Below are 26606 nucleotides of genomic sequence, written 5' to 3' on the forward strand. Positions count from 1 at the left end.
TTCCTCTGACATATAAGTGAAGTACTGCTGTTTATTAATATATATATATATATATATATATATATATATATATATATATATATATATATATATATATATATATCAGCCAGTACCCCAATTAGAAGTAATCTTCTAGTTATAAATATAAAAAAAGTATAATTGGTACTTGTCTACTTCATTTCTAAGTCTGCTTGTCTATTTTGTAAATTCCAATTACATTAAATTAATCCTAGCCTCTTAACTGCCTAGAGTCTCTGGGTCTCTTATGTCGAGGCTTGTTTGGGAAAATAAAGTAGGCTATATGTCACTTCTTTATTACTCAGTCTTACGTACGGTACGGCTGTATGCTTCACAATATTTCAACATTACAACGGCAAAATTAACGAAATATAAATAATATTATACATACTTCTTTCAACAAAACAACAATTTCCCATGTCCGTTAGAAAGAGAGAAAGATACGCCTCAGTTATCCCAATAGTACAGAAGGTACACGGCACTTTCTTTCAGCATTTTTCTACAGGTGTTATGTATCCAGTTTATTTATATTGAGATCACTGGCGACTATTGAAGCGTCATAGACCCGACTGTCACGGTCCGTTTGATCCACATATTTGGCCATACTTTTTTTAATCATCGCATGGAATGGATTACAAAATAGAAGAGAATGAGGCTTCATCAGAGGTAAATAGAAAACGTTTACTGTGTACCTTGTTTGTATGTTTATCGAACAGTGGAGAAAAGCATACATTTCACACTTTATAATCAATTGAATAAATGCCTTCTGTTGCTGTGTTTTATATGGCGTCATGTATTGATCTGGCTTTATGAAGTGTGCGTTGATTCTTCTCTCATGGGAAGAACTTTTCACACGAAGTTCAGCTAGTGTCTCTGACCGCTGTTCACCCTGCATCATGATCGAGTATTACAGAGCTACAATAATTATTAACTTAATCCGCCCCAAAACCGTATGGAACTGCGATTCTGTTTGATACGTCCGTTTGAAACTTAGTTGAACATTGGATATCATGTGAGAGAGATTTTGTTTGGCGTTATTATTTCTAAGACAATTGTATTCAGGCCAGGTGCTTTCTGATGTCCCACAACAGTCATATTTTCTAACGCACTTGATCAAAATTTATGGAGTACATGCTACCACTTATTGACAAGTAAAACGTTAACTTTAATTAAATTTGTGGAAAGGCTTAAAACAACATTGATTTGAAATCTGCTTCTGTTACTGACGTGTACATTATGATTCACATTAGCAATGACTGTCATGCACAACCAGATTGGCGGCTGTTACTGATCAAGTAATCTTTAAAAATAACTAATAAAATTATTCACGATGTTTTTCTGTCCTGTAGGAAGGGAATTTATCGCATCTGCAAGTGACGGACATGAAGATAGAATGCGTGGACGAGAGTTACGATATCACATCAGAGATAAAGGTTGAAGACACCACACCAGTGCCTCTTGTCTTCCCTATGGTAAAAACTGAAGATGATGTAAGTGGTTCTCTATCAATATACGCATATATCAGTAATGCATTTGTAAGTATATCACACCTATTACCAGTCTAGAATTGTATTAACTCTTTGAAGTTTTCCATAACTTTCACAACTTAAACTCTAGGGATTCATTTTAAAATTCAAATAATAATATTAATAATAATAATAATAATAATAATAATAATAATAATAATAATTCTGAAATATTTATTTCTGCTATTGAAGCCAGAATTATCTCGAATACATGGAGACAATTGTGCGTAGGAACAGACTTCTTTTTAAGTTTACGGTTTTTTTTATTCTCTTGTTGCAGATGTAACAATTACTTTGATACACATTGACTAATGGGTTTAAACCATTGCCTGCTGGATCGCATCTTATGGGTGCTAACAATGCCTGCTCAATCAGCGTTTATGTGCGAGTAATGAAAAAAGTTATTTTGCCTCAAGGTGGCCACCGCTATTAACATTATCAGTACATGTAAACTACCCAAAATAATTATTGTTACGACGTCTTTAAGTATCAAAAGAGAGAAAGCGTTGGGGAAACGATTCCGCAGGCTGTTCGGATGCTTCATACCGTAAGGGTGCAACCTAACCATTTTTCCCCCCATTTCTACATATGCTAGTGGATTGTGGTGATTTTCTACTTTGCAGGTTGAATTTTCCTTTGCCTACTTCGTTTCCAATTTTAATACTGACAGATACTGCAAATGGTTGTGATTTTGTAACCGGTATGTTGGCAGCTGAGACAAATATCGGCAATATTTGTCGGTACTGAAGTGCCAAGCAGTTAAAATTGTACTAGATCTCTGAGCCGGTTACTGGATGGTAGCGAAATTTGAACATAGTAGTAATTAATTAATATCAGTTCTAATATTAATACATCATAGTTATTTTGTGTATTGCGTTGTGGTTATAATTCAAGACTATAGTCATGTAAGTTTTCGGAGTTAGTACTAATAATTTCATGTGGTCAAACAAAATAAATTTTTAGGTTATGTCTCGGGAGTAAAACCAATGAATTTCGTATTGCCACACAAAATAATTGTCATGTTGATCCCTTTCCCTGTATAGTTTTCTTATGAAAATATGTTACAAATTATTGAATTATTTCAAATAACCTTCCAACATAAAGTGCGGTAAGTAAGTAATTAGTTTAGTACATAAGATCGTGTGATATCTGGCAACAATTGGCATCACTGACATGACGGCAATATTTGCTGTTCAGGAACTGTTCTTATGTGACCGTCACTATAAACCAATTGTATTCAATTAGATTTAGAGTATAGCTGGACGGAAGAGAAGGCCTACTGGCCCTAGCTCTGCCATTGAAGCCACTCGTGTGGCTCAGTCGGCTAGGTGCTTGCCTGCCAATCCCGAGTTGCGCTCAGTCACGGGTTCGATTCACGCTTTTGGTTGATTCCCCGGTTGCGGATTTCCGAGTTTTTCCGGAACCATAATATGAATGTTACGTAATCTGTGCGAATCTTCGGCCTCATGTCGCCAAATACCATCTCTCAATCACCAATGTCATCGATGCTAAATTATCTAGTAGTTGTTGCAGCGTCGTTAAATACATCAAGTAAAAACTCTTAATTTATTGAAACTGCACTTCAAAAATGTTTTTGCATGGATTATATACATTTTGATATGAATCCTGACCCTATTCATCATAGTGTAAATTACGTGCTAGGTTGTGATCATGCTGAGGCATATGAACACATAGGGAACAGCTTATAACAGTATAGGTCGTGTTCTAACATCCTGTGATAAATTGTTCATTTAATATATCTCTCTGTACTGCAGGAACGGAATGTTGGGGATCAGTATTTGACTGGTATAAAGGAAGAATATGAGGACCAGACCCAAGATCTCACATCTGAGATAAAATTTGAAGATCATCCAGTGCCAATTTCATTCCCAGTTTTCAAACATGAACCTGAGGTCAGTGCAGAACAAGGAATGCACTGCGGTCCTCCAGTGTTTATCTTGTATTTTGTTTCTCTTCTCAACGTCTTTTGCAACATGTGGTTTTTTTTCCACTCATCGTATTAACGTTCCCCAGTATGTTGTCTCATAAATAATAAAATTTAGTCCACACCTGAAGAGTAACATTCAGCGCGTCTGGCCTCGAAACGAGGTGGCCCGGGTTCGAATCCCGGTATGGACAAGTTACCCGGTTGAGGTTTTTACCAGGGTTTTCCCTCAACCCAATAGAGCAAATGACCAGATGACCCGGGTTCGAATCCTGGTCGGGGCAAGTTGCTGTACCTGGTTGAGGTTTTTCCGGGATTTTCCCTCAACCCAATACGAACAAATCCTAGGTAACTTTCGGTGCTGGACCCCGGACTCATTTCACCGTCATTATCACCTTCATATCATTCAGACTTTAAATAAGCTAGATGTTGATACAGCGTCGTAAAATAACCCAATAAAAAATAGAGCAAATACTGCGTAACTTTTGGTGCTGGACTCCGGACTTATTTCACTGGCATTATCACCTTCATGTCATTCTGACGGTAAATAACCTGAGATGTTGATACGGCTTCGTAAAACAACCCAATAAAATAAAATTCATGTAAAATTGAAAATATTATGGTCAATATTTTAATGCATACAGATATACCCATTGATTTGTATTTTATAGTATTCTGATTTCTAACCAAAAATCTCGAAATTCCCCTCCAGTTTGGTAACAACAGATTATATGAGTGTGCTACAGCATTATAAACTACTGGTATAACGTTAGTGTGCCACACTTTGATAAACGCTGTTCTACAACGAAAAGCTTCCCCATAAAATATCTTCCCCAAGATTTGTCTTTTATTGGTTAAAATTCTACTAGGCCTCTTGCGACTTAAATGTAGTTGTGTGGCAACTAAAATCAATGCTCTTTTGTTAACGTAAATTGAGCTATCTTTTTGTTTTATTTGCTCTGTATTTGTAGGAAGTGCACAGTGACTTCAATGAGGGGCCAAGGGTGGAAGTGACGTCAGAGGACAAAGAGGTTTTCGCCGAAAGGTGAGTGTGGTGTACTAGTCTTCACGTAGAGAGTTCATTGTGTTTGACGTGTCTGTTAGCTTGACTGTCCAGAAGCAGCTTCAGAAGAACTGTCTGTCTGAGTCATCCAGAAATAATCAGTTATCACAATCACACTGCACTTCGCTTGATGTCTGGTTTCCATAAGTTCTGTTCAAACCTTTCTTCATATTCTTCATTAAAAGTTCTTAGATTTTCAACAAAATTCAGTAAATTCTTTGCTATCCATTGCTATGTCGTCCATCCGCTTCATCGTCCGGCATTCACGTGATTTCATAGGCCATGCCTTACTGCATGACGGTACGGAAATTAGTTAAGTATCCCTCCATCGTCTGCATAATTGATATGAGTAAATATGATAAGAAAATATTTGTGGACATTTGAATAATACAGTAATTAAATCACCAATTACAATAGTTACAATCAGTATATTTTTTAATTTATTCCAATTAACATCAGGGGAAACTTATTTGCTCCTGATGCATTGTAGCAAGCTAATAATGTCACATGTTCTTTTTGGATTTTGAAACCAGACGCAGTTTTGTATGATGTATATTCTAAAGTTCTTTTCAGTAAACATTTGATATTTAAACCGGTTTCGTCACAATTGTATATCTGCTGGAAAGGTAATTCTAGTTTACTCACCAAATCTCGGAATGTAGTTTTATATTCTTCAGCTGCAACGGTATCAGCTGACATCCTCACTCCACTAATTGCAAGCAGACGAACGCCGTACTTTTCCCTCCACATTGACAACCACCAATCACTAGCAGAGAAATTATCGCCTCCTTGTTTCTTATGCATATCAAGCGCATTCTCTTTCAGAATCGGACCAGATATTGGAGTACCTTTCCGTCTTTGTTCTTGAAACCATAGAAACAGTTCCTAATCGTATTTGAAAACACTAGGCTGTTCCAATGCACGGCGCTTGTCATTAGAGCTCGTGGATGCACAATATTCTTCCAATGCTGCCCGATTATGCTTCCAGTCATAAATTGTACTTCTTGGGATACCAAAAATAGTTTCCCCTTCATCCAGCCGCTTCAAAATATCCAATTTGTCTTTTAAAAAATAACTAAACTTCGAGCTTTTATCAGTAAATGTCTTAGAAAGTGTAGTGAACTTCTTCCACACACAACCTCTGATTTATTGAAAGCACGACGGGGTTGCAAATATGTGGAGGATAAAAGTACATGGCGGGGAGGAAGAAGGCAGGTACTGTACTGTGAGTAGCCAATAATAATTACCTACCCTACTGTCTGAATGAGAGGGAAGTTACTGTAATTTAGATGCACAAGCTTACACTCATATTGCAGCCTAGGGAATTGAAACTCTTCAACTGAATTTCTACAGTTTCTTTATAATTGAAGTTTTTGTAATTCCTAAGGAAATTATGTACTGCCATATTGAGTTCATTCGAAGAGTTTTTCTCCGATCCGCTCGTCGCGTTTAGGAAGCCATTATGTAATATTAATTTGCGTGTTTTACTTATTTATTCATTTATCTATCTCTTTGTTCGATCGTTCGTCCATGCATCCTGGTGCAGTGAAGGGCATCAGTCTTTCACTTTCACACCACCAGAATTACAACTACAATGATACATACAGTGGTTCTTCAACAATGTTTCACCAGGTTCTGATTTCTTTCTGTATGGCCACGGTTTCCCCCTCCACTCCCTAGACCTAGTCCTTCTATCCCACTCACACAACAAATTTGTTGGTGTTGTTATTAATGCAGAGTTCCTTGCTATCGTGCTGCTGTTCACGAAATGAGCACAGCAACTTATGATTTTCAAGATAGCTGCATGCTTCTTTGTGAAAGACTGCATATAACTGTATGTGTACCCAGCTCTCAGGCACAGTATTGTAGTTGTAGTGACATCACAATCATGTAAATGAAACAATTTATATTTTTATTACCTGAGATACGTCATTCACAATATTAATGAGCAGTTAGAGCGGTAATGAATTTATAAATATTCTACAAATTACAGTCATGATGTAAGGCACAGACATTATTTAAAAACGGAAATATGTGTGATATAAAATTGAAGCATTGAGCTGAATAACGGTCTATGTTACAATTAAAAAAAATTGAGTTTTTAATGGGATAATGCTCTGTATATAGTCTTACACAGCTAACGCAAACATTGTTTTTCATTATCTGTATCAGAGGCGCTTCTACACGAGTTACAACCATGAATGTCTTGGTTGGTACTAAGGTCTATGTCACTAGTCACTTCTAGCGTATCCAGTTGTTTACAACGTATCGGCAGTTATCGCACGGGAGTTTGTTCTCTTTACGAATACTGGGTACTTGAACTCTGTGTGTCAGGTTTCGGTTGATCTATTACGTAAGATGGACGACTGGAAGAGAATGATGATTTGTACGGTAGATATTGACCAGCTAAATAAATCTAAACAAAGAAAAAGAATGCAGACAAATTAATATTAGTAAGTGGAAAGATGTGTCACCAAAATCGACCTGGTGGGCGCAGTTGGTACAGGACTGGTTGCGGGTTCGATCCCGGGCCAGGTCGATGGCATTTAAAGTGCTTAAATGCATCAGGCTCATGTCCGTAGGTTTACTGGCATGTAAAAAACCCCTGTGGGACACTGTCGTTGCTGATATAACCTCGGAAGATGCGAGCGTCGTTAAATAAAACAATTTTTTTGTTGTGTGACATAAAAGTCTCTGAGACATAGTGGTGTTGAGTATACAAGGAAGACAAAGTCGCGAGATACTGGGAAAGATCCCCAAACTAATGGAATTTCCTCCCTGTTATTTTGCAGTATTTTATTACTTGTATTTTAATTTACATTTTACCTAGTGTTGGTCTCGCCATCTGTTGGGATGGATACTGAATATTCGGGGCAGGGATTCAAACTCCATCTCCTAACAATTTCCCAACTGTCGTATTTAATTTTCTTTATTCATTTGTTATTGTTACAAATTTCTTTAATTTAATGGTGTCTGTACAGTGCAATACTGCAGTTATTTTCTAGTATCGCTGCTATTATTTGATCAATATTGTATGTTTATTCATAATATGACATTGAGTGTAACTTTAGTAAACTACATGTTGTTAATTCATATTAATATATAACATTTAAAAATAAATGTCATAATCGAATTGTTCATACTTTAACCTTTTTATTGATTTAGTATATTTCGTAATATTGTGATTGTATAAAACTGTTTATTGTCTGTATTCCCCAGTACCATTGTTGTGGAGTTAAATCTATTGTTAAACTTCTGCGATGTGTAATATGTCATTCAGTAACATACATTCGTGTACCTTGCTTAGTGTACAAAACATACTTATGGAATAACAATCTATGTTTCCGTTGAATAGTTAATTTATGAGCGGAATTACGACGTAACATATTTGTTACTCTTGCACAGTTAGCACATTGTAACATAGACCATTATTCGGCCCAATGTTTCAGTTATGATTTTATGACTATTTTTTTATAAATTAGCAGTACATCACGTTCAATCATATATCATATTCTTCTAGGCCAAAATAATATGTATTGTAGTTTAATTATATCATGACGAAACACTGGAAGAAAGACCAATATAGTGGTACGTAAATACATGCACAAACAGAACCAAAGAAAATGAGTTATTTCCTAAGCTTTTAATTTATTAATTATCTGTTGCAAATGCAATGTGTACTTACGATGTTGAAACACATTTTCCTTTATTACAAGAGTTCATTCTTCATACTTGAAGCACTTGCTGCAGAAGCTTCAAATTTAACAATTATTTTTAGGTATAACATTCTCTATACCAGGTAATATTACGTTAGCAGCTGCAGTTCTTAAAACTTAACATTATTTATTATCTGTCAGTCGACTTTTAAGTTAAGATATGTTAAGTTTCATGGAAGGGAAGAACTGATTACAACTATACGTACTATCGAACATTGATATTATTTTCAAAACTATTTCTTACATTATTATTTAAAATAGGAAGTAAAAAATGAAGTAATTGAGGATATTGTGATGAAGCCTTCAATGCACTTCATTCTTTAGCTTGAGGTCAAATAATGCATTGCATTAAATTTGTTCTTCCCTATGACGTCTAGCATAAGACTGCAAGTAGGAGAAGGATATCAGGGGTGGTAAGGTTTGAACACGTGGTGTCCTGGAACGAAATTGAAGAACAGCACGTAAGAGAACTTGATGGCGTCGCTGGTTTAGAGGAAAGTGCTAGACGTCGCTACAAATGATTCTGATATACTCCCTCCTGAAAAATACACATGGGACAAAAAGGTGAAGAAATAGTTCCAATTTACTTCAAGTGTTTGTAGGTGGCAGTCTTGTTAGTACTACTCAACATATAAAAATGAATAGAATTGTTACTAGTTAAACTTTCGCAAGACAATAAATACCAAGTTAAATATAATACCAATCAGATTTTCTCATGATGACGCTTACTGCGAAATGGAATCACCAATGTTCCACTGCAGTTTTCTCTAATTTTAAAGTGCCAAAATTAAAAACTATAGAGATTTTAGACATCACAAGATTAAAAGATAGAAAAAAATATAGGACATGTGTGATTTCGAATTTCGAAACAATCGAATAAAATAGCGTGCTCGAGTTGAAAAAGAATAAGGCAAATTCAGGTGACTGTGGACAGAGAGGCTCATTAAAAATGAAAGCTAACTGAGAGTTGACTAACGTGGTGTAATCCTTATATTTTTTGTACTGATGAAGTCCAGTTTTGATACTTGCACCATTACTCATAAATTAAATATGAGCATGTATCTCTAATCGTAATGTACCTCCTCATGAAATAGGGTTGTTATGATTCGACTATTCAATAATAGATTGTATACTTGTCACTATTTTATAGACTGATAGTATATTTACTTCAGGATTGCAGCTAGGAATGAGAAGATTGTACCCACAAAATTGGCAATTGAAGAGATCGAGATTCCTAGGAAGTCGGGTTCCTCGGGAAAACCTGTGCGGACTCGCGAAGATGAGAAGCATTTGGGATTACGATTGTCTAAAATATGCGCGTCGACTGCAAAAAATATGAGCAGTCATTCTTCTATGGACGTAAGCAGGAAACCTTTCAAATGCGAAGTTTCTGCTATGTCTTTGTCAAACTCGAAAAGTTTAAAAACTCATGAAAGTCTGCACACCGGGGAAAAGTGTTTCAAGTGTGATTTTTGTGGCAAGTGTTTCTTGCTGCCAGGTGGTTTAAAAAAACATAAATTCGTGCATACTGGCGAGAAGCCTTTCAATTGTAAATTTTGTGGTAAGTGCTTTTCACTGAACACTAATTTAAAAACTCATGAACGCCTGCACACCGGAGAAAAACCTTTCAAGTGTAATGTTTGTGGTACGAGTTACTCTGCTTTGAGTACCTTAAGAGGGCATGAACGTCTGCACACAGGCGACAAACCTTTTAAATGTGATGTTTGTGGTAAGTGTTTCTCGCGTTCGTATGGCCTAAAAAGCCATGAACGTGTGCACTCTGGCGAGAAACATTTTAAATGTGATATTTGTGGTCAGTCTTTCAGGGAATCTGGTACCTTAAAAGCCCATCAACGACTGCACTCGGGCGTGAAACCTTTCAAATGTGATGTTTGTGGTAAGTGTTTCACGCAGTTGTCTAGCCTTAAAATTCATGAACGTGTACACTCTTTCCAAAAACCTTTCAAGTGTGATGATTGTGGTAAGAGTTTCACTTCTTCGAGTGGCCTTAAACGCCATGAACTTGTTCACTCTGGCGAGAAACCTTACAAATGTAATGTTTGTGGTAAGTCTTACTCGCAATCGTCTCACTTAAAAGTCCATCAACGTGTGCACTCTGCGGAGAGACCTTTGAAATGCGATGTTTGTGGTAAGTTTTTGTCGCGGTTCGATAGCCTAAAAGCCTTCACTGGCGACAAGCCCTTCAGGCGGGATGTTTGTGGTAGGTGTTACTCGTATTCGGGTCACCCATGAACCTGTGCACTCTAGGATGAAACCTTTCAAATGTGATTTTTGTAGTAAGTGTTACTCGCTGTGGGCTGAACTATAAGCCCTTAAACGCGTGCATACGGGTGTTACACATTTCATATGTGATATTTGTGGTAAATGTATCTATACCTCAAGTATCCTAAAACGACACCTGCGTCGGCACATAGGCGAGAAACTTTTCAAATGTGTTATTTGTGGATAAGGTCGGGTCGTCTTATGATTCTTTTTTTCTTTTTTGGAAAATTATTTTAAATATGTTTTCAAATATACTGATGAAATGGTTTGGTAATGCGATGTTTTGTGGAATGTGTCTTTTTTTCTGTCTTGTAGGATAAAACTGTTACGTCCACAATTAACCAGGAAGGAAAACGACAACGAGAACAGAAATACTGTTAAAATACATTGTGCAAAGAACGTGAAAGTTTATTTACTCTTTTATCATACAGCTTTTTCCTCGTCGTATATTTTTCAGGAAGGGCGCATGTTCATCCATCGTGTCTAACTAACTCAGAAATTGAGTACAATCACTTTCAGTATTATGCTGCATGTATCTAACCAGATTACCACTAGATTTGACTTCGTAAGAAATTCTGTGTAAACATTTTGTATTAGTTTAACCTGAGTTTGAAAAACTCTTTTCAAAACATGGGAGGACAGATAATAAGAGGAATAAGAATAAAGATCACGTGTTTTGCTGATGATATGGCGTTCTTGTCAGGAGAGGAGATGATACTAAGGGATGTCAGCGTATAGTTAATTATACAGTATGGATATTTCGCGTCGATACTTTGATGTAGTATGACTGATATCAATGATCTTCAAACAAATTTGAGCGTGAGATTCTCCTATCTTCCTGGATTTGTCACTGTCATCGCACCAGCTAGCACAGCAGTAATATAACACATACTATTAACACATCTAGGTACATTATGGTACATTATGCACTGAAATAAAGGAAATTGGACCGATGAAATAATAAATCCGTCGTTAACTGTAATATTTAGACACTAGAGTTCCTTTACAATGAGATTTGAGACGTTGACCCCAACAACAATTAAAATATGTTATGATTTGTTGGTACTGAAAATGAAAGAATACAACTCCTGTAAGAATTAAAACCATATATCTATATTATATTGTATACAAATATTTAATGAACTTGATACATAATTTTTTTAAGTATTATGTTATTTTATAATATAATTTATTATATATAAAATATAACAAATTATTATTACAACTAATTTGTCACTGAGAACTAAGGAAAAGCTGTTAACTTGAATTTATTTGAAGCAAAGCTTTACTGGATTATGCTGTGAGGTAGGCGATGATATTTGGATCCTGTGTCTAAACTCTATTCTCAATTATTATCTTAGCATGTGCTCGATTACACTAACCTCTAGCGCTTGAAAGGGGAACTAAACGCCGGTGCACAGAGAAACAAAACACAGGAAGATTCGCTTAGTGTGCATTCTTTATAATCCCTAGTCGCTGGGGATATGCTATTGGAACTAAATGACAGCTCTGAGCAGTAGTATGGGATGAGTATAAATTCAAATAAGACGAGGACCATGGTCTTAGGAAGAAAAATTTATAATGTAAACTTGCGAATTTTAAATGGAGCAATAGAGAATGTGGACAGCTTCATATACTTGAGGTGTACTGTAGGCAGCAACATGACTAGCCTCCAGGAATTCAAATTGAGTAAAACAACTGTCAAGGGATCTTTTAACAGGAAAAAAAAGTATCTTTTGTGGAGCTCTGGAAAAAAACTAAGTCAAGTGCTTTGTATGTAGTTTGGCATTGTATTGGGCAGAAACATGGGAGAAGAGTCCATGATCACAACCACATAGGGAAGAATCGTCTCAAATGCGATGTTCAGCTTGGGTGAGTCTGTGAGTCCAGTAGACGTAAAAGCCATCTACTCTTGCGCACAGCCGAGAAACCTTCCAAATGTGACGGCCATCATTTGTGTTTCGCTAGTAGTTGTACTATTCATGTACTAAAATCTATTGGTAATAACCTTTACTAATACGATTTTTTTGGTACACGTTTTCCGCAGTCGAGTAGCCTTAAAAGCCATTAACAGATATAGGCGAGAAGCCTTTCAATTCTGATATCTCTGAAACGTGTTTCTTTTGGTACACTATTTTGAATATGTTTTCAAATGTATTGACGAAAATATTTGGTAATGCGATGTTTGTGTTTTTCTGTCCTGTAAGATAAAACTGTCAAGTGCACAATAACCCGGGAATGAAAACTATAACGTGAACTGAAGTACTGTTAAAATACATTGAAATTTGAGCGTTTGCAATTAATGAGAAACTGAAAGTTGTTTAACTCTTTTGTCATAAATCTATTTTCTCGTGGTATATTCAATCCACACCACCGGATCGAATCCTCTCTCATCCAGTGGGTTTCCCTTTGTGGCCAGACTCCAAGTTCGACATATATGTTGTCACACACACACACATATATATATATATATATATATACCACTATATTAGGGACGCACTCAATTTAGTGATTTTGTGGTCAGGATTCTACAGTAATGGACGAAGTATCTATGTAAAGATTACTTTTTTATCAAAACATATATTCTGTAGTACGAAAAATAAATCTTTACGTAGATTCTTCGTCCAACAGAGCATATTACTGTGGAATCCCGACCATCAAGTCACTCAGTTGAATGCGTTCCTTGCATAATGGCAATTGACTTAATTTAAATGTCAACATATATGTCGAAATTGGAGTCATGCCACAAAGTGAAAAACACTAGTGTAGGGTGATTTCATCCGGTGTTGTGGATTGAGCTTCGGCGTAGCTCAGTGGTTAGAGCTCTTGGTACTTTGAACAATGGAACCGGGTTCGATCCTGGGCGCCGGAGCGAATTTTTGTTCTCTAATAACCATCGACTCACAGAGCTTATCATCGTCCCGACTGGAACTCTATTCATTGGTGAAATTTTTTTCATCTGTGATGACTATTCATGCCATACTTCTGCAGAAGTTATCCTGAATTCAAACAATTTTCATAATTTCGGGCGGAACAGTTTCTCAGAATTAGTTTAATTGATCTGGCATGAATAATCTTTAAACAATTTAAACGTTAGAGTAAAACTGTTTCATTCAAATCTTATAGTCTCTATTTAACTGTGATGATTATATATATATATATATATATATATATATATATATATATATATATATATTGATTTATTAGTGGTAATTATATGCAGCGAATTTTATTACTGGTGGGAGAAACTTCTGATCTTTATTTCTTTGCAAATATAAACATATAAAAGTTCTGCTCTGTTTGTGAACATTTTGAAGGTTCTTCTGTTTGAACTTCAAAACTAGACCTTCTTGGTTAAGAAGCAGTCATATTTAAAAAATTGCATTTATATATTGTGTAATGAATTATCATAAAAGCATTTCGTTACCATTAGCGGTGGGACATAAAAATTTTTTAAGCATTTCTGTTTGTTATTTATTTTATCGCGAAATCAGGACGTAATTTTCAAATCTTACACTTTCAAATAAGTTCCACAAAGGTTGCAGATTGAAAATAACATGCCACGAATGCTGAAAATAGGTACTTTAGGTATATTAATGCCGAAACTATCAGCATGAACAACAAAAAGTTTGATGAATATTACCGTTAATGTTGCTTAATCAACTGTCCGAAGACAGGTCTAAACCTCAAGTATTATAAAAAGACACCACTTATGAGGCAACTACGTCAGGAGACAATGGGGCAGGGTAGCCAGTTCCTTTCCCCCTCCATTGTATACACTGTCGATTAGTTACATATAATTCTAATCAGTCTTCAGATGGATGCAAACAATTGTCCTTCCTCTGAACATATCGTCAAGTGAGATGTACTGCCTGATAATAGATGTACATATCAGCCAGAACCACAATCAAAGGAAAATATAAGAATGACAGTCTATAATTAAACACTATTTAGACATTGAGAGAATTGTACATATTTTATATAATTATTCTGCATCCGGCTACAACATGCCAATTTCACAAATATAATAACAAGTGTTAAAGAAAGTCTACTATATTCCAGCGAACATTGGCCTGTAATATGTATGATAGCTGAGCTCAAGAAACAGACTAACTATCTTTAACATCTCCTTGCAAAGCATGTGTCTCGTATTTTGTTCAGTATTTTAGATTCTGATAGGATCTTTATTATTACTTTATAATGTTCCGTTGATCTTTCGATATCTTCATTCACACACACACTATTTTCCACTTTTCTTTATATATTTCACAACCACCTGAGAATGTTAAAAAAAAAAAATATTTCTTCCGATATTCCTGTTCGAATGATACTTGTAAATGCACACATTGTGTGGCATTTAAGCATTTAATTTAAAATTGGGAGGAGGGGGCATGAGTTTAAAAAATTTGTGGATTTTACGTTAATTTCAGGGTATTCATGTATAAAAAGTTCATCATTTTCCCTGGTTGCTGGTAAGTGACATCATCTCATCCTAAATAGTAATAGGAAGAAGAGTAAAGAGCAAAAGATTTGCTCATGCTATGACGTTGTTACCAGAAGAGGAAAAGATACTATAGGATATGCATGAGAGAGTCCACACCTGTGGAGTAACGGTCAGAAATGACCCCGGACTCATTTCACCGGGATTATCACCTTCATATCATTCAGACGCTAAATAACGTAGATGTAGGTACAGCGTCGTAAAATAACCCTATCGGTATGGATAAAAAGAGACTGAATCTTGGACCTTAAATATTTACAAAGAGGAATAAAACTTGAATTTACAGTCATTCAGAACCTCGATAGTCTGTCTGAACATGTCCGTCTGAAAAAAACTTCGTTAAGGATCTAGTCAGCCCTGACCACCTTGTATCGTAACGATCGAGAAACAATATTATAACTCATTGGTAACGATGAATACGTGCAACAATTAAACGACTGTTAAATGTAAGCCTACGCAAAGATGTCTTATATGTCTGAACAACAATTAAACGACTGTTATACGTAAGCCTACGCAAAGATGTCTTATTACTCTGAACAGCAATTAAACGAGTGTTATACGTAAGCCTACGCAAAGATGTCTTATTACTCTGAAGAATATGTGGACCAGGGACATGCTCTTACAAATGAGGTGAAAATTGATGAAGATCCGATGCCAATTTCGTTCCCCATGGTGAAACGTGAACCAGAGGTGAGTGGAGCACAAGAAATACACTCTGTGTTCTTCCTGTGCTTATTTTGTATTTTTGGTTATCTATCTCTTTATAATATTACTTTCAGTGCTTGTTAGTGTGTGATAGAGATAGAAGAAATTTGATGACAATATATTTTTTATTTGTCATGTTGTAGCAAAGCCTAATGTTGAAGTGTTATTTAGTTCTATATTTCAAATTTAAAAAGAAGTTACAGGTTATACCTTATTCTTAATCGTTGCTAAGCTACACATTCCCGCAGTGAAGATTTTTTATATTATCCTTAAGGACACGAATTCATTTTTTTCTCTTTGTTTGTCTAAGTCTCAAAATCATTTTTCGTTTTCAATTGATAAGCCAAGCATAGAAAAGGGGGATAGGGATGTTAGAGTCAGTAAGGTAGCGATGTTTGGGAATATTTTCTTTTGTGCAGTAATTCAATGAACCAAAAGCAAGTAGTGGTGGTTTTTCAATAGCTTCCCTTCATACAAAAGGGATTTATAGCCTTCGAGTATAGTCAAACAAAAAATATTATGTGCTGACACCAGAACACTCCAGAGTCTTATTGTTTTTTTACACAACAATGCAAATATTGTTGTTATTCTAAACAATGTTGAAACTGCTACAATATAATGCACAGTAGTAGCCTGTATTATATGCAGTAATGGCCAAAATATTAAAAAAACGTATGCACAGTTAACTTTGCGTATTCATCGTCACAGACGTTAGTGACATCTATAACGTGTTTTTTGATCAAAATATCCATGTGCATATATAAATCCTGGGCTTATTCATCATAATGTAAAGCACAAGCTGCGAGTTATAATTATTCTGTGCCATACCGTCACATAGAGAACAACTTGCAATGTTAGAAGTCATCTCCTAACACTCTGTAATCAATTGCTCTTTTAAGACATCTGTTTTAACTGCAGGAACGAAATTTCTTGGATCCTCACGTGACTGGCATAAAAGAGGAATATGAGGACCAGAGCTCTGTTCTCTTATCAGAGATAAAATGTGAGAAAGATCCCGTGCCAATTTCGTTCCCTATGGTGAAACTTGAACAAGAGGTGAGTGCAGCACAAGGAATGCACTGTGTTCTACTTCCTGTGTTTATCTTTATTTTGATTGCTACAGATACTACCTCTTTAGAACAGTATTTGCAGTGCATTTTACTTTATGATAGAGACAGAAAAACACTTATCACTATTTAGTGTTACAAGATAAGTCATGTTGTAGGGAACTAATTCTGGAGTGTTATCTCGGTTTATTTTAGATATGAAAATGGAATTTCAGGTATGCATATTCTTAATCGTTTCCAAGCCACACATTCCCCCCAGTGCATTTGAGGACAATGCTTCTTTTTTTATCTGTGTCTTTGTGCAAAATTCTTAATACATATTATCGTTTACAAACATTAGATTTTGTTTTAGATGTATGTACATACATCATCTCGTGATTTCATTTTTTTTTCACCTTTTGTTTATAAGTATTTACGTATTTGCAATGTATCTTATGTAGAATATTATCTCACGCATAGAGAGAAGATGTATTGTAAATTTTTTTTACGCCTTATAATTGATTTTGAGTGGATTGCAGAATAGGTTCTAAATTTTGCAAAATGTTCTGATATATACATGCAGATACAGCATACATGATACTGTTGTATATTTTATTTACTCTTAATCTGTCAGTGAATTGCATTTAATTTTACTACAGGTAGAGAAACGTAAAATTAGAAACTTTATTTTGCCAGTTTTAAATTACTAGAACTAAACATTGCATTTGAATTTCCTTTACTTCTTATGACTAGACTATAACTTCGTTGAAATTCTCTGGAAATTTATGTAGTTTACAAAATTGTTCAACGAATTTTCTAACCAATTTTTTTCTCTACGATATAATATTCAGTATTGTCATAGCAAAGGGATCTTTGTGTACTGGTGCTTTTGTATAATTGTATACTTAATAATTTTGCCTGGCAGAATTTATGGAGCAAACTGGAAGAAAATGTAATGAGCATAGTAGTACTATAGAAAGCGAACTCAACTCATTATATACCTGGTAATGTAAAACTTCGAAGTCATGCAATGACTTGGTATTAGACATTGTCAGAAAAATGGGGATTGTACCACTTTCGTTCAAAAGTGTGGAGTTGCAATTAACATGTCTGACCGTGAGAATAGCAAATCGGTGTCCAGATACAGGTTGCGAGAAGTTACCAGTTTGAAGTTTTTTCAGGTATTACCCCTTAACCCATTGAGATAATTATGCAGGTTAACTTTCGGCACTAACCGTAGACAGATTTCGCTGGCATTATCACCTTCACTTCACTGAGACGCTGGATAACCATTGCAGTTGTTAAATTGTTGTAAACCACTTACAAAATCCACCAAATTCTAAACTAGAAATTATTGAATAATCGTTCATAGAACATTTCTTCTATTATAAGTGTTAAAATAGTTACTCTATAACAGTCATTTTCCACCAGCGTGGCTGTGCGTACTCAAGTGATCCATTGGTCTGCGTCAGAATCTCAAATATGGCACAAGTCGACATTCAGTGAACAAAGTGTGGGTGTGCAAGCAACAGAGCAGAGAATGACAGATGCGCATCTAGGGTAGCCAGATTAGTGAAATACCAACCATAAAATCTACCGTATTACACTTGTTTTTATAAACAGAAATGTTTCCTGGATTCGATATGTTATCAAAACATGTAATAATATTGTATCTTTTCGTACCTTCTAAATATGAAGTTAAGAGAACATTCATAATACGGTATCTTTGACACTGAAATTGCTTTGGAATAATTTTCTCTCATTAAATTTTGCATCTCTATCATAAACTTAAAAAAAAAAAAACATAAAAATAAAAAAGCTGTGTAAGTTCAGTTTGTGAATAATATGTATTTTGATTTTGTTCTCAACATCTTTTGCGCCTTTCCACCATTCAGAATATTATCATTCCTCCGTATGTTGACTAAAAATAAGTCATATAAAATTTAAAATATATTATTTTATATATTAATGTATTTACATTTATGTCATTCATTTGCATTTTATACCACTCGTCCCCTTCTAAAACCGTGAAAATTCCCCTCCTGCTTGAAGAAAACAGCTGACTGCGCTACAGGATTTTAAATTACATTCTTTCTGTGTCACATGTTGAAAAAGGTTCAAAGCCGCAGATCTACAAGGAAAAGAATTGCCCCACGAAATATCTGCCTCAAGAATTGTCCTCTATTTGCTAAAATTCTACTAGGCCTTATACAATTGAAATGCAGTTCTGTGGCATCTAAATTCTGTGCGCTTTTCTTAATGTAAATTGTGCTATCTTTTTTTTTTTTATTTGCTCTGTATTAGGAAGAGCAGACTGACTCGGACGCAGTGAATGAGGACCCAAGAGTGGAAGTAACAGCAGAGGACAACGAGGTTTTGACGGAAAGGTGAGTGTGGTGTGCGAGTCGTCACGTAGAGTTCACTGTGTTTGAAGTGTCTGTTAGCTTTACTGTTTAGAAGCAGCTTCAGAAGAACTGTCTGTCTGAATCATCCAGCAATAATCAGTCATCACATTCACACTGCACTTCCCTTGGTATCTGTTTGCCATAATGTACTGTTAAAACCTGTCTTCATGTTCTTCACTAAAAATGCGTAGATTATCAGGAAAGTAATATAGATGGATATGCAAGTAGTGGACCTTTACACTCATATTCCAGCCCAGGGTATTGATGCCCTCCTACTTAATATCTGCAGTTTGTTTTCCATTGAAGCTTTTATATTTCCCTAGAAAATTATGTATTACAGTCTATTTTGAGTCCATTCCAAGCATTCTTCTGCAAAGAATTAATCACGGTTGCAAAGTCACTGTGTGGCATTAATTTGCCTGTTTTATTTAATTATTTATTTATTTATCCATTTACTCATCGATTGAGTGATTGAAATATTTACTTATTTATTTATTTACTCGAGTTCCGTCACTTACATACTTTTTGTTCTAAGCCCCTCTTTTAACTTCTGAGATTACTTCATACAAACACACAAAATATTCTCTGTATATTAATATTGATAAACGTCAAGGCCGCCTTATATAGACAGAGTCATTTGTTTTGATTTCATTGTAGCCATCGTCGTCACTCCTATCAAAATTTTGCCTGCGATAAAACTTATAGGAAATCATTTTTAAAGAAACTTTTGTTATGCAAAGTTTTTCACAAAAATCAATTTTAAGCGAGATATTTGGGTTTATTTAATTCAGGTCCCCTAATAAACCCCCCTTTCAAATGAAGTATTTTGAATACCATATAGCCTAATATCTAAGATACAACGAACTTAATTTATATTCCAAATTTCATCGAAATCTGTTCTGCCATTATCGCATGGAAAGGTAACAATTATCCAGACAGACAGACTTAAATATCAGTCCTATGAAAATTTTGTCTGGAATAAAACTTATCGGAAATCATTTTTAAAGAACCTTTTGCTATATAACATTTCTCACAAAAACCAATAATAAGCGAGATACTTCAGTTTATTTAATTCAGGCCCCCTTATAATCCCCCCCTTTTAAATAAAGTATTTTGAATCCCATATAGCCTAAAATCTAAGTTACAACGAACTTCATTTATGTTCCAATTTTCATCTAAATCTGTTCAGCCATTATCGTGTGAAAAGGTAACAAACATCCAGACAGGCAGACTGTCATACAAACAAAATTTACGAAAAAGCGATTTTCGGTTTCAGGATGATTAATTATACATATTAACACCGATTATTTTTAGAAAAGCAAAAATTAGCAGAAAAATTTCGCTTACAGGTTCATTATTAGTATAGATTTTCTTATTAATTACTTATTTATTTACTTACTTAGTTATTTTTTTACTTATTTATTTATTTTTTTTATTGATTTACTTATTTATTTTATATGTTCATTTGTTCATGCTTTGTGCTGTATTTAAGGTCATCATTCTTTCACTGCCATAACACCAGATATACTACCGTACTACTATAATACATACCATTGTACTTAACGTTGTTTCTCCAATTTATGATTTCTCTCTGTTTGGCGACTATTTCATAAACTGATAGTATGTTTATTTCAGGATTGCAGCTACGAATGAGAGGACTGTATCCACGGACGTAGGCAAGAAACCTTTCAACTGTGATGTTTGTGGAAAGTGTTTTTTGCAGACCTGTCATCTAAGAAACCATGAACGCCTTCACACAGGCGAAAAACCTTTTAAATGCGATTTCTGTGGGAGGTGTTTTTCGCAGTCTGGTCATCTAAGAAGCCATGAACGCCTTCACACAGGCGACAAAACTTTCGAGTGTGGTGTTTGTGGCAAGTGTTTTTCGCAGTCCTGTCATCTTAGATGCCATGAACGCCTTCACTCAGGTGAGAAACCTTTTAAATGCGATGTCTGTGGGAGGTGTTTCTCGCGATCGGATCTCTTAAAATGCCATAAACGGAGGCACACAGGCGAGAAACCTTTCAAATGCGATGTTTGTGGCAAGTGTTTTTCGCTTTCTCGTAATCTAAGAAGCCATGAACGCCTTCACACAGGCGACAAACCTTTCAAATGCGATGTTTGTGGCAAGTGTTTTTCACGTTCTAGTCATCTAAGAAGCCATGAACTCCTGCACACAGGCGACAAACATTACAAATGCGCTTACAAATGTGATGTTTGTGGTAAATGCTTCTCGCGCTCCGATCACTTGAAAGTGCATGTGGGCTTACACACAGGCAAGAAACATTTGACATGTGCTGTGTGTGGTAAGTGTTTTTCGTATTCGCATACGCTAAAAGCTCATGAACGTCTTCACATCGGAGAGAAGTCTTTCAAATGTAATGTTTGTGGTAAGTGTTTTTCGCTTTCGAATACCCTGAAAGTCCATGAACGTATTCACATGGGAGAAAAGTCTTTCAAATGTGATATTTGCGGTAAGTGTTTTTCGCGCTCCGGTACCTTGAAAGTGCATTTAAGATTACACACAGGCGATAAACCTTTCAAGTGTGTTGTTTGTGGTAAGTGTTTCTCGCACTCCGGTAACTTGAAAGTGCATTCACGGCTACACACAGGCGATAAACCTTTCAAATGTGATGTTTGTGGTAAGTGTTTCTCGCGCTCGGGTAACTTGAAAGTGCATATACGAGTACACATAGGCGATATTTCTTTCAAATGAGATGTTTGTGGTAGGAATTTCACAATGTCTAGTAACTTAAAGACACATTTATGCCGGCAGACTGACGAGATATCTTGCAAATATTAAATTCGTTGTTAGTCTTTTTGAGATTCGACTTTCCTAAGAAACCATGAACGGCAGCACACTGGCGAGAAACCTGTCAAGTGTATGTACGTTTTGGGTGAAATCAATTGTTTTTCGGTATTAGGTATATTTTAAGTATTCATGTGTCCAAGTCTATTGGTAATAACCTTTTGTAATACGATTTTTATAGTAAATGTTTTTTTCGTTCAAGTAGCTTAAAGAGCAATGAACATCTTTAAGTGAGAAACCTTAGAAGTGTGATACGTCTGAATCGTGTTTCTTTAAGAAGACTATTTTAAATGTGGTTTGAAATATACTGAAGAAATGACTTGGTAATGCGATATTTGTGGAATGTGTTTGTCTCTGTCCTGTAGGTTAAACTGTTGGGCTTGGTTCACAACCGGGAACGAGAACTGAAACGAGAATATGAAATTTTGTTTAAATATATATAAGGAAAGTTGAGCATTCGTAATTAAGGAGAAGCTTGCAGGAAACTCGAACGTTACTTCACTCTCTTGTCATCATAAATCTATTTTCTCGTATATTTTGTACACAAAAATGTTTCTTCATCATCCATTGCGTCTATCACAAAAAATTCAATAGAATCACTTTTAGAATTATGCTACGGTTGTCTGACCAGATTACCACCAGAATTCAAATCTTAAATAATTCTGTGTATTAGATTTTTTAGTGGGTTAAGTTGTATGTGAAGAAATGTTTTCAGAACATGGGAGGATTTACTGTGGGAGGAAGAAGAGTAAAGCACATCAGATTTGTTGATGATATGCCGTTGTTAGCAGCAGAGGAGACTTTACTAAGCTATATGCTGCTGGATCTCGACGACAGCTATGAAGAGTAGTATGGGATAAGCATAAATTCAAATAAGACGAGGACCATTGTCAGAGGAACTCCAAATGAGGCAATAAAACAAGTGGTCGTCTTTAAATACTTGGGGTATACTATAAGCAGTAACATTAGCTGTTACTAGGAAATGAAATTGAGGATAGGAATGACCAACGGACCTTTTAGTAGAAAAATGATCAGCTTTTATGGACCTCTAGAAAGAGAAGGAAGTAAGGGACAAATGAAGTGCTTTGGATGGAATGTGGGATTGTTTGGAGCAGAAACATGGACATTACTACCAAGGGAAGAGAAGCAATTACAATGATTAATAATATGAATGGAGGAAAATTGATCGTGTTAAGTGGACACAGAGGATAAGAAATAAGCTGTGTTCGAAAGAACAGTGAAGAAAGAATGATACTAAAATTGAAGAGGTAAAGGAATTGGATGGTCACTGGCTGAGAAGAAACTGCCTAGTGATGGAGATACTGGAAGGAATCTTGAATCGGAGATGAGATGGGGGCACAAGAAGATATCTGACGATAAACTATATTAACAATATTGATCTATGTGGAGAGAAAGAGGAAGGCAGTAAATGCCTTTCAGCTGTGATAATTTTGGAATGTGTTTCATGTGTAAAGATAAGCTCAAAAGACTATCTCTTTACACGTGGATCGGCATTAATATAATGTGCATATTTTTATGTAAAATTGGACGTTTTATTACACAAATACAATGAGGATTATTCTTCTACGTACCGCCTCATTGCTGTTGCTGTTTGGGGAGTTATGGTTGCTGTGAGTAATTGAGTATTTTTATTTATAATATTATATAATATTAGTTTTCATGTGCATACCTGTCTATTAAGCAATTTGTTCTCAGTTATTGTTTAGTCCTCTGCCTGAAAAATATTGAAAAGTTCATTGCGTCACTTTTTCTTGCCATACAATTGGAGGAAAAAATTTTTACCTAAAATAGAATTTTAGGCATTAAAACATTAAGAGTACATCTTCACTGTTCCTACCAAATTTTGTATTTGGTTATATTTGCATTGTTTTTCTCATAGAATTGTTACAATAAATTCTTTTACATACTTCGTATGGATAAAAAGAATGCAGTTGATGATTTTCAATTTGTTGCAATAATTAATAAACATGTTATACACACACAATTCATTTGTCATTTATGCCAATTCCCCTTTTTTATTTACGAACACACTTGAAAACGTGCAACTTGTCAGCTACCGCAGTATAGATGTTTTGAGTTAGAATTTCTAGCAATACGCTCTCCAAGCATCGCTTCACTCTTTACTTGCCGTGTGCTATAATAAAATATCATTAGGCTCTACTTACATTTCTGCTATAAATTGCTTCCTTATTAAAGTTCATCCACGTATAAATATAATAATATGAACTAAAACCAAATATACTTCACATCTTTGATTTTGGAATATTATACATTAGGAATATGTAGCACATATTCTCGTGTTAATTAAGTAGTCTACAAGGGAAACCTAGTTAATTAGCACGAGAAAACAAATTAGGTATATACTCACGATATATTATAAATTGTTAGAAAGCACAATAATTACTGATCAATTTGGCCTATTAACTGTAATAAAGATAACAGGAAACTAATGAATTCAGTTCTACTATATACTGGTAATAATAAAGTCACATGTTAATACATTTGGAAGTATTTGATGTTAATTTATTGTGCGTAAACCTAATTTTTAAGGGTTTGTTCACGAACGAATTAGTGGAATAATGGCTGTGATAGTGGTTCATTAAACGAAAGGTTCTAGGATGGAACCCCGCATATTTAAAGATAATTCAGATATTACTATTTAATATAAAATAGTCAGTAAAATGAAGTAGAAGCAAAAGAGGAATTTTGAGCAAGGTATGGTGGTTGGATGTGTTATGTATGGACTAAACCATAAGGGACAACATAGAATTCGAAAAACAAACAACAATAAAAAACAACATAGACCTAGTAAATAAGTCCACTCCTGTGGAGTAACGGTCAGAGCGTCTGGCTGCGAAACCAGGTGGCCCGGGTTCGAATCCCGGTCGGGGCAAGTTACCTGGTTGAGGTTTTTTCCGGGGTTTTCCCTCAACGCAATCCGAGCAAATTCTGGGTAACTTTCGGTACTGGACCCCGGCCTCATTTCACCGGAATTATCACCTTCATATCATTCAGACGCTAAATAACCTAGATGTTGATACAGCGTCGTAAAATAACCCAATAAAATAAAAAACCTAGTAAATAAATAAAATAAAAGACAAACATATCCTACACAATACAACATGAGTAACTTTCGACATAACTAACCTATACACAAACATACCCATACAAGATACACTATAGATACTAGAACAAAAACTCAAAAACAACACACACCACAAGAACAAATCAAAGAAATCATCCACACCACAGACATAATCACAAAACAAAAGTACTTCACATACAATAACAAATATTACACACAAACTGAAGGCCTACCCTAGGGATTACCCATTTCCAGCATACTAGCAGAAATATTCTTACACCACATAGAACAGACATATATAATAAGCATAGACAACAACAAACACGCAGACAACATCATATATTGGCACAGATACGTAGAAGACATACTAATACTATACAAAGGAAACAAAAGACAAATCCAAAACCTACATCAACACATAAACAAAAATACACCCAAAGCTACACTACACATTAGAAATTGAAAACAACAAATCCATAAATTTTCTAGACATCACAATAACAAAAGTAGACAACAAACACACGTTGAAAGTATACAGAAAACCAACAACAACAACAACACACAGACACAACACATCCAACCACCCCACACAACACAAACAAGCTGCATTCCGAACAATGATACACAGACTACTCAACATAACAATGAACAAACAGGATTATAACGAAGAACTAAACACAATCAAATACATAGCACAAGAAAACGGATACAACCCGAACATAATAACCAACATAATACATAAGACAAAACAACACCACAAAAAACAGAAGAACGTAACACAAACACAAGAACACAAAAAATACATCACACTAGCGTACGACAACAAAAACTCACATAAAATTGCAACCCCATTCAAGAAATTAAACTACAACATCGCATACAGAATAAATAACATTCTCTAAATACATGTCAACACACAAACAAATACAACCAAACACAGGCGTATACAAACTCAAATGCAACACTGGAACAACTACTACATAGGACAGACGGGCAGATCATTTCAAACACGTTACAAAGAACACATCACAGCCATAAAAAAAATTTGCAAAACACCTCCACATATGCAGAACACATCACAAATGCAAACCACACCTAAAGAGACATCAACACAGACATGGAAATACTGCACATCCCACCTAAAAGACAGACACTCAACACACTAGAACAATACGAAATATACAGACACACGAAAACACAACTCAAAGATATTCTCAACACAGAACTCAATTTCAAAACACATACACTCTTTGACTCTACACTACAAAACGCACCCACATAGGAAACAGGAGGCGCCAAGACCAACAACGACCAGTTCCGAAAATGACCGAAAAATAGGTCGAAACATGTTAACAAGGTACGTTAATAATATTTAACACAAGATAGTTATTATCATACAAATACCAAGTGATACAATGTTAAAAGTTGTGTCATCAAGATGTATGTATGTATGTATCTATTTATTTATTTTTTTCACTTTTAT

At 35.3% G+C, this 26606-nt stretch overlaps 2 protein-coding genes across 2 annotated transcripts; both read left to right on the forward strand.

The window, feature by feature from the left end:
• Nucleotides 1-625: 625 nt before the first annotated feature.
• Nucleotides 626-9078, forward strand: LOC138692674 (uncharacterized). The gene is made up of 5 exons (XM_069815795.1): nucleotides 626-684; nucleotides 1368-1508; nucleotides 3320-3457; nucleotides 4461-4534; nucleotides 8646-9078. Exons 1-5 carry the CDS (start codon nucleotides 646-648, stop codon nucleotides 8683-8685), a joined length of 432 nt encoding a protein of 143 aa, XP_069671896.1. The 5' UTR covers nucleotides 626-645; the 3' UTR covers nucleotides 8686-9078.
• Nucleotides 9079-15398: 6320 nt separating this feature from the next.
• On the forward strand, nucleotides 15399-24088 carry LOC138693384 (zinc finger protein 235-like). The gene is made up of 4 exons (XM_069817306.1): nucleotides 15399-15742; nucleotides 16676-16813; nucleotides 19108-19190; nucleotides 20844-24088. Exons 1-4 carry the CDS (start codon nucleotides 15629-15631, stop codon nucleotides 21922-21924), a joined length of 1416 nt encoding a protein of 471 aa, XP_069673407.1. The 5' UTR covers nucleotides 15399-15628; the 3' UTR covers nucleotides 21925-24088.
• The last annotated feature ends 2518 nt before the right edge of the window (nucleotides 24089-26606 follow it).

This window comes from Periplaneta americana, chromosome 17 (assembly GCF_040183065.1).
Source record: "Periplaneta americana isolate PAMFEO1 chromosome 17, P.americana_PAMFEO1_priV1, whole genome shotgun sequence".
Lineage (NCBI taxonomy): Eukaryota > Metazoa > Arthropoda > Insecta > Blattodea > Blattidae > Periplaneta > Periplaneta americana.